General features: G+C 48.7%; 1 protein-coding gene across 4 annotated transcripts in view; it reads right to left on the bottom strand.

Moving 5' to 3' along the window:
* The window catches only part of ATRN (attractin), a 182,927-nt gene that overhangs the window by 84,275 nt on the left and 82,190 nt on the right, over positions 1–16,462 (bottom strand). For all 4 annotated transcript variants that reach the window (XR_011697956.1, XM_071557080.1, XM_071557081.1 and 1 more), the window contains exons 13-19: positions 15,154–15,275; positions 13,874–14,012; positions 11,694–11,875; positions 8,638–8,854; positions 5,721–5,906; positions 2,144–2,377; positions 642–779 (exon numbers count right to left, since the gene is read on the bottom strand). Coding sequence is in view for 3 of the 4 variants with exons in the window: in XM_071557080.1 (XP_071413181.1) it covers positions 642–779; positions 2,144–2,377; positions 5,721–5,906; positions 8,638–8,854; positions 11,694–11,875; positions 13,874–14,012; positions 15,154–15,275 (1,218 nt within the window). In the remaining variant the exon portion in view is untranslated. The remainder of the gene's footprint in view (positions 1–641; positions 780–2,143; positions 2,378–5,720; positions 5,907–8,637; positions 8,855–11,693; positions 11,876–13,873; positions 14,013–15,153; positions 15,276–16,462) is intronic.

Below are 16,462 nucleotides of genomic sequence, written 5' to 3'. Positions count from 1 at the left end.
CCCAGCAGTTCCAAACAATGTCACAAGGCTGGAGGGCAAAGTTCCAAGCCTTACACGTTCATTTCTCAATATTAACTGCATTGGTTTTTCAAGGAACATTTTCCCCAGTTTGTTAACTGGATCCTGCACAACTGAAAACAGCTCTTTGTGCCAAAGAGTCCCAAAACACTTCAGAGACTCGAAATGCAATTTTCACAGGGTTCTGCTAATCCTCAACTGAAAGGCAGCCAAGTCCTCAGTGAAACATGGGCAGCCTTTGTGAGGCAACAACCACAACCACAACCACAACACAGGCACCAAATGGAACACAAGGTGCAACTCAGATAAGCAGGAATTCCTCCAAGACATTGGGATTAAGGCTGTTCCTTTCCAAAACAGGCTCATCAAACACTAGAACACAGACATTTTTCACTGTGGTCATTTCAAGAGTACAAAGGAGGGTGAAAAACCATCTTTATGTGCAACAAAAATCATTTCATGCAGCTGTTTGAGTGTCTTTGATTCCAAGCAACAAGGACTGAGGAGGAGAGAAAACACCAATTATCAGGCTGGAATTGGAGTTCAGATAAAAGAGGACCAAAAGCACAGAGTGAGGAACATCACAGAGGGGCAGGGAAGGGAGATGGGAGGGTGGCACTTACGCTGGCACGTGCCCCCGTTGGTGGGATCGCCGTAGTAGCCAGAAATGCAGGTTTCACAGTGTTTGCCCGTGGTCAGGTTCTCACATTTCTCACAGATGCTCTCGTTTACACACTTGCTGTGCCCATTGCACTGGCAGGCTGGAAAAAAATGGGAAAAACGAGGAGGTTTCACAGTGTTTGCCCGTGGTCAGGTTCTCACATTTCTCACAGATGCTCTCGTTTACACACTTGCTGTGCCCATTGCACTGGCAAGCTGGAAAAAAACCAGGAAAAATGAGGAGGTTTTATGCTCTGTTAGTTCATACAGACCCTCAGGGGTGTGTGTGGTGCAGAGGATAATTAAAGCATGTCCTGCACCTTGCAGAGAGGTTTTTGCAGCCTTACTAACCACACTTTACCCCAAAGCGAGGTGGCTATTGAAAATCTGGAATTAAAAGCAATGTGTGGACAACTGAACTCCAAAAAATATGCACACACTGGACTGGGAGCTGCTGGTGGGAGGGATTACAAGGAATGGAGAGGGGAATGTTTAGCAGCAGTCCAATTTTATTCTACAGGTTTTGTGTCAGAAATGTTGGTTAAAAATCACCCTGAGCACTATTAACAGTTAAATCAACCTTCAAAGGGAGAAGTGCTTTTCCTTCAACCAGCCCTGAAATGAATAAAGACACGAAAGTTCAAACCTCAGTAGAGGTTTGTAGGGAAAGGGAAAATCAGAGAATCATAAACTGCATTGGAAGAGACCTCTGAGATCATCAAGTCCAACCCTTGACCCAACCCCACTGTGATCACCAGCCCAGGGCACTGAGAGCCACATCCAGTCTCATCTTAAACACCTCCAGGGATGGAGAATCCACCACCACTTGATCCAACCCCACTTTGATTACCAGATCATGGCACTGAGTGCCACATACAGTCTCAGCTTAAACACTTCCAGGGATGGAAAATCCACCACTTCTTGATCCAACCCCACTTTGCTCACCAGATCATGGCACTCAGTGCCACGTCCAGTCTCACCTTATAAACCTCCAGGGATGGAGAATCCACCACCACTTGATCCTACCCCACTTTGATTACCAGATCATGGCACTGAGTGCCATGTCCAGTCTCACCTTATAAACCTCCAGGGATGGGGAATCCACCCCCTCTCTGGGCAGCCCATTCCAATCCCTGAGCACTCTCTCTGGAAAGCATTTATGATGTCCAACCCAAACCTCCCCTGGCAGAGCTCCAGCCTGTGCCCTCTTGCTGGAAGAAGAAACCAAAGCCCACCTGGCTACAACCCCCTGTCAGGGAATTAATGAGTAGTTAAACCCTGTCAGCGAGTTAACGAGTAGTTCAATCTTCCTGCAGACAAGCTCTGCAGCTCACTCCTTTCCCCTCTAGGTGTGTGCCCTCCATGCCCTCCCCGTCCCTGCAGGAGCAGGAGGGCCCACAGCCCCCCCAGCGCCTCGCCCTCCCTCCCTGGCACTGCAGGGCACAGCTGCCCCTCCCAGCCTTACCTGGACACTGGATGAAGGCCCAGCTGTAGCTGCTGTCGGCGGGGCACATGCTGGTATTGAGCATGGGCTGCAGGCTGTGCCCGCCGGCCGTGCCCACGCTGGGCATCCTGACGGGGCCGCGCCACGAGCCCTCCATGCAGCTGCCCTTGCCGGTGTCGCTGGGCTCGGTGCACCAGCCGCAGCCAGGCTGCTCCAGGCACTGGGCACACGTGCAGTAGCCAGAGCAGTTCTCGGCTGCAAAAGAACCAAGGGAGACGGGTGAGAAGGGCCTGCCCCAGGCACTGCCCGGGGGCACAGGGACAACACAGGGACAGCAGGGCAGAGAGCCTGAGGGCGGCTGAGACCACGGGGGCTGAGCTCACCAGAGCTGGGCATATTCATCCTGACAGGCACAGTAATGTGTGTGTGTGTATATATATTCATTCCCATCACACATATGTGTATCTATATGAATAATGTATGTATATATATATTTGCTCCTATCACACATTATGTGTCTATACATATGTCTGTATATATGCCCTTCAATCATATATATATGTCTATATATATAGTGTATATATATTCCCTCCTATCACATACATGTCTATATGTAAGTGTATATATGTATATTCCCTCCTATCACATATATGTCTATATATATGTATATAAATTCCCTCCTATCATGCACATGTGTCTACATATATGCATATATATATCACCTCCTATCACACATATATATGTCCATATATATGTATATTCATTTCTATCACATATATGTGTCTATATATTTGTATATATAGTAATTTCTATCATATATGTGTCTATATATATGTATATATATATTCACTCCTATCACATATGTGACTATATATATGTACATGTATTATATGTGTATATATTCACTCCTATCACATATATATAATATATGTGTGTATATGTATATATGTTCATTTCTATCACATCTGTATGGGAGTGCATATATATCTATAAAATATATATGATGTATGTATATATGTGTGTGTATATATACTTATATATATGTGCATACACATATGTATGTGTATATATATGTATATATTTATGTGTATATACTTATATATGTGCATACACATATATATGTGTGTATATATACGGAGATATATAGATGTACATATATATTATATATATATATACACACACAAATTCCTGTATTATATACATACTATATATTCATTCCTACCATATACATAATATATATGCAAATACATAATATGAGTGTATATATGTATATTTATACATATATACATATATACACACAAGTATATATACATATATGTATATACATATGATTATGTATATTAATATGTGCATATATTACTTCTATAGATGTATATATAATATATATATTCATTCCTATACTACATATATCATTCCTACATATTCACTTCTATGTGTGTGTATATATAAATATAAATATAAAATATAAATATAAATATATTTTCCTTCATTCCATATTTATTTCAGAATCTCAGATAACAAATGTCCCACTACTCAGTGAGTGATGAAACAGCCCAACAGCAACAGTCCTGGCACACCCACAGGGCATTCCCAGCCATGGCACAGCCTAAGCACACCCACAGGGCATTCCCAGCCCTGGCACAGCCCTGGCACACCCACAGGGCATTCCCAGCCATGGCACACCCAGAGAGCATTCCCAGCCATGGCACAGTCCTGGCACATCCACCGGGCATTCCCAGCCATGGCACAGCCCAACACACCCACAGGGCATTCCCAGCCATGGCACAGCCCAACACACCCACAGAGCATTCCCAGCCATGGCACAGCCTTAGCACACCCACCGGGCATTCCCAGCCCTGGCACAGCCCTGGCACACCCATAGGGCATTCCCAGTCATGGCACAGCCCTGGCACACCACTGGGCATTCCCAGCCATGGCACATCCACCGGGCATTCCCAGCCATGGCACAGCCCCATTACACCCACAGGGCATTCCCAGCCATGGCACAGCCCTGGTACACCCACAGAGCATTCCCAGCCATGGCACAGTCCAACACACCCACAGGGCATTCCCAGCCATGGCACAACCCCATTACACCCACAGGGCATTCCCAGCCATGGCACAGCCCTGGCACACCCACAGGGCATTCCCAGCCATGGCACAGCCACAGGGCATTCCCAGCCATGGCACAGCCCAACACACCCACAGGGCATTCCCAGCCCTGGCACAGCCCTGGCACACCCACAGGGCATTCCACCCTTTAACCCTTCCCTTCTCCAATGGGATTGGATTTGAGGGTGACAAACTCTTCACACACAGAAAACCTTTTCTCTCCCTTTCCCCAGATCAGCTTAAAAACTATTTTGTTGTTGCAAGATGAGCAAACTTTCTGTCCTGGTGTTTAAATTGACAAGATTTGCCTTTAAAAAGGAACAAAAAGTCACAGCAATATGTTGTTTTCCATTATTTCAGCTTACTCATCTCCTGCCTGATGCTTCCTCCAACTTTTGACCTCTGGCAGCACAGGAAGTTCACACTCATGTCTGACTGTTCCTGAAACTCATTTTCTTCATCTCTTATTTTGCAACACTTTGACCTACTTGTGATGCCACTGATTGCACCCAGCCCCTAAAGATTTCAACATAATTAAAATAGCTTCTAAATCTTCATTTGTTTTAGATTTTTGGGGGCTCTTTCAACTCACTTTGAAAAGAAAATGCAAAATTCCAAAGCACTGGAAATGTTGATTACCATAAATCTTGGTCACCATAAATTTTGGTCACCATAAATTTTGGTCACCATAAATCTTGGTTATAGAGACCAATCAGCGTGCCAGGAATTAGAAGCCATACATTAAAAATAGGATGAAAATGGTAAAGATCCAAGATTTTGGAGAGTAAAAACCAAGATTTTACAAGTTTGACAGGTCACGGCACTGAACAAAGAAAAGGCAAAAGTCCAACAGTGATGAAGATGCTTCGAGACCACCCGAGGGATGAAGACAGGAGACCACTACCCAAATTTCAAGTCAAAAGGAAAGTTCCACCCAAGATTTCACCCAATCATTAATATGGAAATTAGAAGGTGTTAACTATGAACTTAAGACTATAAATGGCTCATTTTACACAAACAAGTCAGGCAAGTTTTTGCCCAGTATGAACTGGCTTTGCCTCCAACGCTGTCAATAAATATTTTTGCTGCTAAAAAGACAAAAAGCTTCTTAGCAGTTATTTATTTCGTGGAGTTTTTCACTATCAGAAGGCTGGAGGCACCTTGGAGATCAGGTAGTTCCAACCCCTTCTATGATCAGTCTGAGATTAGCTCAGTTGGTTAAAACTTGGTTGTAATAATGCCAAGGTGATGGGTTCAATCCCCTGTGTGGGCCACTGACTTCAGTTGGACTCGATGATACTTGTGGGTCCTTCCAACTCAGAATAGTCTGGAATTCTGAGCACTTTCCACCACACCAGGTTGGTCCAAGCCCACCCAAAAACCCAGCTCAGTGATTCTCACCACAACCCAAATGCCCTTGGATGACTCCCATGACCAAATTCCGACCCCTCCACACCCCCAGCAGGGCCCCTGGGTGGCAACTCACGGGGGCAGCTGCTCATGGTGTACCACTCCATGCATTGTCCGTAGGGGAAGGAGGCCACATAGGCGTTGGAGTCCACGCACTGCTTCATGTTGCTGCACCACATGCACTCGGAGCTGCCGCTGGTGCACTCGGCGCAGGCGGAGCGCAGGGCACAGGGCGTGCGGCACTGCTTGGCACTGTGGTTGGCTGGGGAGACAGGGAGGAACCATGTCCAGAGAAGAGCAACGAGGCTGGAGAAGGGACTGGAGCACAAGTGCTGTGGGGAGAGGCTGAGGGAGCTGGGGGTGTTTAGCCTGGAGAAGAGGAGGCTCAGAGGTGACCCCAGCACTGTCTGAAACTGCCTGAAGGGAAGTTCCGGCCAGCTGGGGGTTGGTATCTTCTCCCAGGCACTCAGCAATAGGACAAGGGGGCACGATGGGCTCAAGCTCTGCCAGGGGAAATTGAAGTTGGAGAGCAGCAAAAACTTCTTTGCAGAGAGAGTGCTCAGGCATTGGAATGGGCTGCCCAGAGAGGGGGTGGATTCCCCATCCCTGGAGGTTTTTCAGCTGAGCTTGGCCGTGGCACTGAGTGCCATGATCTGGTAAAGGGAATGGAGTTGGACCAAGGGTTAGACTTGATGATCTGGGAGGTCTTTTCCAACCCAATCCATTCTAGGATTCCATGGGATGTCAGGGGGTGGAGGAGATGGGAAGGATCCCACAGGCAGGGACATCTCCCACCAGCCCAGGGTGCTCCAAGCCCTGTCCAACCTGGCCTTGGACACTCCCAGGGATGGGGCAGCCACAGCTTCTCTGCCCAACCTGTGCCAGGGCATGCCCACCCTCCCGGATAGCAGTTCCTTCCCAGTATCCCACCCATCCCTGCCCTCTGGCAGTGGGAAGCCATTCCCTGTGTCCTGTCCCTCCAGGCCTTGTCCCCACTCCCTCTCCAGCTCTCCTGGAGCCCCTTCAGGCCCTGCCAGGGGCTTTCAGGTGTCCCTGGAGCCTTCTCTTCTCCAGGTGACCCCCCAGCTCTTCCAGCCTGGCTCCATAGGGAAGATGCTCCAGTCCCTTTATCAACTCTGTGGCCTCCTCTGGATTTCCTCCAGGAGTTCCATGTCCTTCTTATGTTGGGAGCACCAGAAATCATTGCACGAATCATCAAATCAGAGGATGGGTTGGGTTGGAAGGGACATTAAAGATGATCCAGTGCCACCCCCTGCCATGGGCAGGGACACCTCCCACCAGCCCAGGGTGCTCCAAGCCCTGTCCAACCTGGCCTTGGACACTCCCAGGGATGGGGCAGCCACAGTTTCTCTGGGAAATGCTGTTATGAGTGTGGTCTTTATCTCTGTGCAGGCCTGCTCATGTTCTCCCAGTCAAACACTGTGAAGAACCCTCATGTTTTCCATGAGCAGAGTGGAACATTTCTAAGGGCTCTGATCAGTCCCACACAGGAGCCCTGAAAGCAGAACTAACTCAGGAGATTTTAGTGTGAGCCAACACTTTATCTTCTGTTTCAAGTGACTGTTCTCAGACCAGAAAAAACAAATTAAAGCCTAAATCCAAGTGCTTCAAGGGAAAACATCCAGGATCTCTATCCCGCCCTTCCACAAAGAACCATCTCAAGTGGTGCACTTGACTTAAAATATTTATGTAATCTACCAACTTTCTTAATACTTAAAGGGGCACTAATTGGTATTCAGAAATAATCAGCTACAAAGGAGAATTAGCAGACCAAGCCATCTGAAAAGATATGCAGTTCCAACAAAGCTGGAAGACTTTTCCCAAAAGCAAATAGCTGCTTCTATTTTCCCAAGTTCTCATATCTCCAAAGTGTCCTGCTCAATTAATTTCAAACTTTGATAAAATCCTCCTCTGGCTACAGAGCCGAGCAGGGGAGAAAGGGGAGTTCAACTGGAAAGCAGCTTTCACTTTTTCTTTTTTTTTTTAACAGGAGATTGCTCCATACCTTAATTAACCCAAATGTCACATCCAGCTACGGAAATGAGAGAAAAATAATTAAAAAAAAGGTATCTCAAGTACTTTACAGTTAACGGTGTAAATGTTTGTCCTGGTTCAGCATCAGGACCACTGTGTGGGTGTGACAAAAGCTGGGCATTCTCCACCTTCCATTCATTGCCCACCAACTCTTCCCAATGGCCCATTGGCAGCAGCTGCCCAGGGCACACCTGAGCCCTCAGGCTGGGAGCTGGCTGGGAAAGAAGCCTGCCAGAGGAGCTGGGAGAACTGCCCTGCAGGGACTCCTTGGCACCTCCACACCCACCTCAGGGCTCAGCTCTGCTCAGGGGCCAGCAACCATTCCAAAATCCCCCCTGACTCCCAGAGTCACATCCCCCAGGGTGGAACTCCCTGCCATGGGGGAGGCACTGGGGTCTCCCACCCAAACCTGAAGGGAGACAATCTTGGGCTTTGGGGACCTCTGGGACCACTCCTGGGATCCAGAGGAGGAGCAGACCCTGGACAGGAGGAGCCCACCACTCTCCCCCAGACTGTGCCATCATCTGCACCAACAGCTTTGTCCCTTCCTTTGCCTTTGGACTCGAGGGAACCACGTGGGGCTCAGCATAGGGGCCACCAAACCCCCCTGTGTTTGTGCCCCAGGGGGTGGGTTACACTGCTGGGGTTGGGGGTTAAACCCAATTTCTCTTTGTACCATTGCATTTATTGTAATATTGTTATTAAATCATAACTCTGACTTATAATCCCTTTTGTGTTGAGTTTGTTTCTCCTGCAGGTTCACCTTTAAACTACTACAATTCTGGGCTGTTTTTAAACTCTCCCCTTCCTGCACAAAAAAAGACATTGGTTGATAACTTTTCCTTGGCAAAGCTGCTTTGAAATGCAACTAATTGGCCTTTCCTTGTCTCCCCAGGGAATACAGGCCAAGGGGCTGCCCCTGGCACAGCTGTGCCTACCTGCCCTCTCGCAGATGCTGCCGTTGACCTCGTTGATGCAGGTCGCTGCCTTCAGGCCCTGCTGGAAAGGCTCAGCCAAGTAGCCACAAAATCCAGCATCGCTGGGCTCGTTGGGGAGCCACTGCACCAGGGTGTCAGTGAAGGGGGACATGTCCTCCCAGCACCAGTAGGACACGTTGATCTTCCTCAGCCCAACCCACGGAGTCAAAGTTTTGGGCTGGAAAGAAAGGAGTGGGTCAAATGTAAGGAGTGGGTCAAATGTAAGAGAATGTGTCAAATCTAAGGAGTGGATCAACACCAATAAAATTAGTGAATATAAATTCTCATAAATTCCTTAATATAAAGATCTCATAATACAACCATTGCTACTCAACAGCTTCGTTTTTGGCCCACTTTTAGTTTGGGGAGGAGCCAAAAATGAGGAGCCAATAGAGCTGAGGTCTGTTGGTACAATGAGTTATTTTAACTGCTGAAATACCCAAACATGACCTACTTCAAATTGCTTTGATGCACCTTTAAACCTCAGAGCTGCAGGTTCTGACAGCACCAGGGTCACCCAGCACATCATGCCAACACCAGAAGCTTTTTTGTCACCAGAAGCACCTTAAAAAAGGAGCAACTGCAAAAAAGAGTCTCCCCCAGCACAGCCACTGCTGCTCCAACCCGATCCAGCCTGGCCTGGGACACTTCCAGGGATCCAGGGGCAGCCACAGCTCCTCTGCCCAACTTGTGCCAGGGCATGCCCACCCTCCCAGCCAGAAATTCCTTCCCAATATCCCATCCATCCCTGCCCTCCGGCAGTGGGAAGCCATTCCCTTTGTCCTGTCCCTCCAGGCCTTGTCCCCAGTCCCGCTCCAGCTCTCCTGGAGCCCCTTCAGGCCCTGCCAGGGGCTCTCAGGTGTCCCTGGAGCCTTCTCTTCTCCAGGTGACCCCCCCAGCTCTCCCAGCCTGGCTCCAGCCCAGAGGGGCTCCAGCCCTGCACCATCTCCGGGGCCTCCTCTGCACTCGCTGCAGCAGCTCCACGGCCTTGGGCTGTTGTTGCCCAAGGCTGGGGCAGCTCTGGGGGTTTTGAGGGCTCCCCTGAGGGGGCACAGGGGCACAATCCCCCCTGTCCTGCCCTGTTGCCCATGCTGGGGGACCAGCCCAGGAGAGTTTCCCACAGTACCAGCATTCCATACCAATACCCACTAAAACAGGCTCACAGTCTCCTTGGACTCACTTTTCAAAGGACACTGAAATAGGGGAAAAAACCTCTAAGTTAATGATCTTTTTTCCTCCCCATTGTAAGGATTTAATCACTAGTAGGGAAGTGTTACCATGTTTCTCTAGGAATTAACTCTGCACTGAACTACTGGGATATCCAGGAACACCTGGAGGTGTCAGAACCACCACACACTTCCACAACATCCCAGGCTTGGCTTTCTCTTTACAAAAGACTTAACAAACAATCCTGCTTAAATTGCACTTTACCTTTCTTTGCCTAAATGGGCTCCACTCTTAAACACTGTAATTGTTGAAATTCCACTTGAAAACAAAGGGAATCAAAGCAGGGAATGTTCTTGTTTCATCAGGGCAATACTCTGAAGTACTGAAGCCCTGACCAGCAGCAATCCTGCTGCCTCCAGGCTCATTTTTCCTGGATAAAATTCCCCCCAGTGTGGCCTCTGGGATGCAGAAGCTGTTCCTCTGATGTTCCACCAAGTCCCAGCAGTTTTCCAGCCCAACCCAGGACTTTAGGGAAGCTGCAGAGCATCTGTCCCAGTTCAGCAGGTGGGACCAGTTTATCCCTGGGTGGGTGTGACCAAAGCTGGGCATTCTCCACCCTCCATTCATTGCCCACCAACTCTTCCCAATGGCCCATTGGCAGCAGCCGCCCAGGGCACAGCTGAGCCCTCAGGCTGGGAGCTGGCTGGGAAAGAAGCTTGCCAGAGGAGCTGGGAGAACTGCCCTGCAGGGAGTCCTTGGCACCTCCACACCCACCTGAGGGCTCAGCTCTGCTCAGGGGCCAGCAACCATTCCAAAATCCCCCCTGACTCCCAGAGTCACATCCCCCAGGGTGGAACTCCCTGCCATGGGGGAGGCACTGGGGGCTCCCACCCAAACCTGAGGGGAGACAATCTTGGGCTTTGGGGACCTCTGGGACCACTGGTTGGATCCAGAGGAGGAGCAGACCCTGGACAGGAGGAGCCCACCACTCTCCCCCAGACTGTGCCATCATCTGCACCAACAGCTTTGTCCCTTCCTTTGCCTTTGGACTTGGGGGAACCACGTGGGGCTCAGCACAGGGGCCACCAAACCCCCCTGTGTTTGTGCCCCAGGGGGTGGGTTACACTGCTGGGGTTGGGGGTTAAACCCAATTTCTCTTTGTGCCATTGCATTTATTGTAATATTGTTATTGAAATGTAACTCTGACTTATAATCTCTTTTGTGTTGGGTTCGTTTCTCCTGCAGGTTCACCTTTAAACCAGCAGAGCATCATTCCTGGTCAGGGCTGCAGCTGCACCTCCAACCCACCGTGAGCACTCCCTGCTCCTCCCAGGGACTCCAAAAACACAGCTATTTATTTTCCTGCTGCATGAAGAGGGACAGCTCCCAATACCCCCCTCCTTGGCTCCGAGGGAAAAGCACCTGCCACGAAACCCCATGGAAATAACTTCAAACAAGCCGAGAGGAATAACAAGGTGACATTTTAACCAGCTGCTTTTCAGAGTGGAAACAAATAACTTTCAGTGCTTTACATTAAACACCTCCCATGCCCCAAAGGGACCTTTATTTATAAAATGTTGTGCCCAAGTCAGGAGAGGGTTTGTGCTGTAGCCCTGGAGCCCAGCAGGGAACAAGACTGTGATTTCATTACACACGGTGACACCTCTGAGCCACTGAGATGTTTGTATTCATCTTTCCCATTTACATTCTCTCAGATTTCAGCTCCAAAGCACCCAGAGGGTCTGCTGGAATTGCAAAGGAGATCAGTCCTTTGGAATGAAGAGGCATTTTGCACACTATACCCCAGCAAGGATTTGTGCACAGGCACAGCCCATTGGGTCAGGACTCACCGAGGACTGGATCTTTTGCAGCTCCTTCAGGACAAACTCCACCTTCTTCTGGCTGGTGAGGGAAGCCAGCAAAGCACCACTGGACCTGCAGGACAGCTTGGCATGGTCGTAGTTCTCCTTGGCATTGGTGATCCTCAGGCAGGAGTTGCCAACCAAGTGCCAGTTTGTCCCACAGATGCTTTCTGAGAGGGGAAAAGAAAGTAGAGCCAGAGATGGAGGTGACCTGTTGGGCTGTGCTGGCACTGCTGGGGCACCTCCAGCCCTGGTGTGTCACAGCCCAGGGCACTGCCCATCCCTGTGCTGGCACTGCTGGGGCACCTCCAGCCCTGGGGGCAGCTTTGGGACCCTCAGACAGGAGACACTGAGGGGCTAGGAGGATGTGCAGGGCAGGGAACAGAGCTGGGAAGGGACTGGAGCAGCAGGAGGGGCTGAGGGAGCTGGGGGGGCTCAGCTGGAGAAAAGGAGGCTCAGGGGGGACCTTCTGGATCCCTAAAATTCCTTGGAAGAAGGGGGCAGCTGTGGGGGGTCGGGCTCTGCTCCAGGGCACAGAGACAGGAGGAGAGGGAATGGCCTCAAGAGGAGGTTTAAACCTGAGATTAGGCAAGATTCCTCCTGGAAAAAGGCTGTCCAGCCCTGGCACAGCTGCCCAGGGCAGGAGTGGAGAGCCCATCCCTGGAAGTGCTCAGAAAACCAATGTAAGTGGCACTTCATGCCATGGTTTAGTGGGATCCCAAAAGTTGGATCTGATGATTCTGGAGGTTTTTTCCCAACCTCAGTGACTGTGTGGACCCTTCCATGATAAAAAAACCCCTCCAGCCCCATCCCAAAGCTGCCTGACCTCCTGGGCTGCTAAGAAGTTGGGATGAGGATGGATTTTCCTCCCTAGTTCAAGGGTTTCCTCACTGCTGGGGAAGGGTTGTCATGTGCTCTCAGCAATTTATTCCAGACTGGGATATCCAGTATATTCCTTGTTGTTACCCAGTCCCATTCCCCTGTTAAATCCCAATATTGGAGAAGAAAAGCTGTTTGGGGGAGCTGAAGTCTCACATCAGCATTTAGTTACCTGCAATCTGTAATCAAAGCACTTACTACAATGTTGAAGAGCAAATTCACTGCAGGAGAAAGAGGAAAAGAAACCAAACCAATGTTTTGGTTTCCAGTTTCCAGGGAATCTATTTTGGAGGAGAAGGTTGTTGTCCTACTCCTGTTCATGGCATGAACTTCCAGGATTAATCCCTGGTTCCTCCCAAGCACAAACCCACTGGTGAAGAGCTCCTTACACTTTGTGGTTAATTATGGTTAATTATTTCCCTTAAAAAAAAAAGCCTGTTGGGCATTTCCAGGGTGAATTTAGACCTGACAGATTGAAAAACTCTCAAGTGTCAATTTTTCAGATGGGCTTTTTACACCTCTGATCAAGTCACTCCCTTTCCTACAGCAAATTAAACACACCAAGCTCTTTATCTACCTCATTAAAAGATGTTTTCCTCACTCTCATGGATCTGATCCAAAGTCTCCTCAACTTTTAACTCTTCCAGAGTAGCAAAACCAAACCTGGACATGTCCAGGTTTCTCAGATTTCCCTGGGGAGGTTTTCCATGCCCATTAAAATGTCTGCTGGGGATCTTCTCCTTTCTCTGTGTCTTATTACCTGTAAATGTTAATCACTGAAGATCCTTTATTTTCCCCCCAATCATTGGGATGAAAAAAAAGTTACTACAAAGGGAGTAATAACCAAATCCTGGGAGCTCCACTGGAAACACTCTAATAACAGGATTTTCCTTAAACACTTCAGGTGCCACTTGCCTAATTTGCCCAGTATGTGCCATTCTGCTTTTGCACAAATTTAGTTCCTAAAATTAAATAGCATGCATTATTAAATCTAATACCTTGCAGAGGCTCATTATCAACAGCTTTTATCAAGTGGAAAGGCAGAAATGAAATACAGCCTAATAATTATACAAATGATCACAGACAACTGGGACTGGAAAATATTCCAGCAGATTTGATGCATTGCCCAGAAATTAAGTTTCATGCCAGAGCTGGTATGATTAAACAGGGCTGTTTACTTCAGCTTAGCATTAAAAAGGATAGATTTGGGGGTGAAAAAGATAAAAATGAACCAAAAAAACTCCTCAATGACTGGAATTTGTGGGGTTTTTTCCATGAAAAGCACTTACCTGGCAAAGCAATGCACTCCTGATTCCTGGGCTCCCACTGGCAGTTCTGATCCATGGCACAGCTTTTACAGCTTGTCTTTTTGTTGCAGTAATAGGCAGGATTATCCTTAGGACAATTGTCATAGAGAGTGATAGGAACCTAAAAGAAACAGCACAGAGTGAGGGATTTACCCATATCCAACCAGTGTGGGATTTAACAACAATAACCAGCCCAGTTTATACATCCCAAGCTGTGGCATTGCTGAGTGTCCAAGATATTCCCCTCTCAACCATCACCCGTAATGTTTCCCTTAACAGACCTTCTATAAAAGGGTATTTTGTTATTTTCTAGGGAAACTTCAGTTGGGTTGTCCCAGTTCAGCAGGTGGGACCAGTTTATCCCTGGGTGGGAGTGACCAAAGCTGGGCATTCTCCACCCTCCATTCATTGCCCACCAACTCTTCCCAATGGCCCATTGGCAGCAGCTGCCCAGGGCACACCTGAGCCCTCAGGCTGGGAGCTGGCTGGGAAAGAAGCCTGCCAGAGGAGCTGGGAGAACTCCCCTCCAGGGAGTCCTTGGCACCTCCACACCCACCTGAGGGCTCAGCTCTGCTCAGGGGCCAGCAACCATTCCAAAATCCCCCCTGACTCCCAGAGTCAGATCCCTCAGTGTGGAACTCCCTGCCCTGGGGGAGGCACGGGGGGCTCCCACCCAAACCTGAGGGGACACAATCTGGGGCTTTGGGGACCTCTGGGACCACTCATGGGATCCAGAGGAGGAGCAGAACCTGGACAGGAGGAGCCCCCCATCTGCACCAACAGGTTTGTCCCTTCCTTTGCCTTTGGACTCGGGGGAACCACGTGGGGCTCAGCACGGGGGCCACCAAACCCCCCTGTGTTTGTGCCCCAGGGGGTGGGTTACACTGCTGGGGTTGGGGGTTAAACCCAATTTCTCTTTGTGTCACTGTATTTACTATAATATTTTTATTAAATTGTAACTCTGAGTTATAATCCCTTTTGTGTTGGGTTTGTTGCTCCTGCAGGTTCACCTTTAAACCAGCACAGCGTGTCAAGCCCAAAATGCAATCAGTGAATAATCACAACATGGTGAAACCTCTGCCCCTTTTCCCATGCCCACAACCCTCCCAAACTCACTGGAAAACCCCCTGGATCAACTTGCATCAACCCCAAGCCCTTTGGAGCTAAGCAGTAAGACACCAGGGATCCTCCCACTGACAGATGGGGAATTTGCTGTTGCCAGGGGGCAATGCCAGGTGAGGAAAAATGCCAAGCTGCTTTACCTGCTCCTCTGTGCAGTTGTGGTGTGCTGGGATGCACCGGTCAGAGCACCACTGACAGCTGTTGGTGTTGGCTGTACAGCTGTAACAGTCTGTAATCTGATCACATTTTTCATTGTCTACAGCTAGTAAAGAAAAAAACCTGCATGACCGAAAACAGGCAGTTCCTGGCAGAGCTCCAAGAACTTGGTTATTCACACAGCAAAAGGCACAAGGCAAGAGCAGGGGGGTTTGCTGGGGGGGCAACTGAAATCAGGCACTTCCAGGGGATTGGGTTGATGGAAAATGGCATTTCTGCACATTTTTAGTGTCCAAGGAGCCCAAAACCACCCAGAAAATGCACCAAGACATGGAAGCACATGGATGTTCAGTCAGTGCCCAGGGGACATTCCACAAGGACAGTGAGAATTCCCACCACAGGCTCTTCTTTAAAGCCTGTCCTTCAAGTGGAGCATTTTCATGCAAAGCCTGAACTTTTCATTCATCTTTCCAATTATTTATGGCTTGTGTTTGGTGGCAACTCATTGTAGATTGAGAGCCCAGCAAAGCAACGTCCCCTTACATCAGTTGCTATTAAATAATTAAAGGCTGACAATCTATTACAGAATCTGCATAATTCAATTCAGAGCAATGAATGCACCAAGAGCAAATTGTTTAGAAATGATCCTGAAGGGAAAACACAGGAATCAGACCTTCAAACATCCATTCAACTTGTCTGCCCCTACGAATCCCAGAATGGTTTGGGTTGGAAGGGACCTTAAAGACCATTTGGTCCCAACCCCTTGGCAAAAATTAAAGCAACTTTTCCTGAAGTTACTCCTGAAGTTCCTAAAGTTACTCCTGAAGCTCCTAAAGTTACTCCTGAAGCTCCTGAAGTTACTCCTGAAGCTCCTGAAGTTACTCCTGAAGCTCCGGAAGCTCCTAAAGTTACTCCTTCTGTCTCTTGAAGAGCAGACCCCCTTCCTTGCCCCATGGTGTTGATCAGGGAATTGCTGATTCTCAAAAGGTCAATTCTTGGAGCAAATATTGTGGGATTGTCCAGGCCTGATTCCTGCTAATGGTTGGTTGGTTGAAACAGGAAAGGAAGTACAACCATGTCTTGGGTTGAGCTGGCAAAATGCCAACTGCCTAATAGAGTGTGGGAAAGAGATTTCATGAGCAAACATCTCCCGGAACACGAGATGGAAACATCTCCAGGAGCAAGAGAAAGAAACATCTCCAGGACACTTGGTCAGAGGAACCACAACCACATCCCCCGTTTTCAACCTCATAACCACACACAAGGCAGGACTGGGAAAGGGACAAACACCCT

The sequence above is a fragment of the Pithys albifrons genome, chromosome 5 (genome assembly GCF_047495875.1).
Source record: "Pithys albifrons albifrons isolate INPA30051 chromosome 5, PitAlb_v1, whole genome shotgun sequence".
NCBI classification, from domain to species: Eukaryota; Metazoa; Chordata; class Aves; order Passeriformes; family Thamnophilidae; genus Pithys; species Pithys albifrons.
The sequence above is the reverse complement of the archived record's forward strand: the minus strand, read 5'-3'. Positions and strand labels throughout refer to the sequence as shown.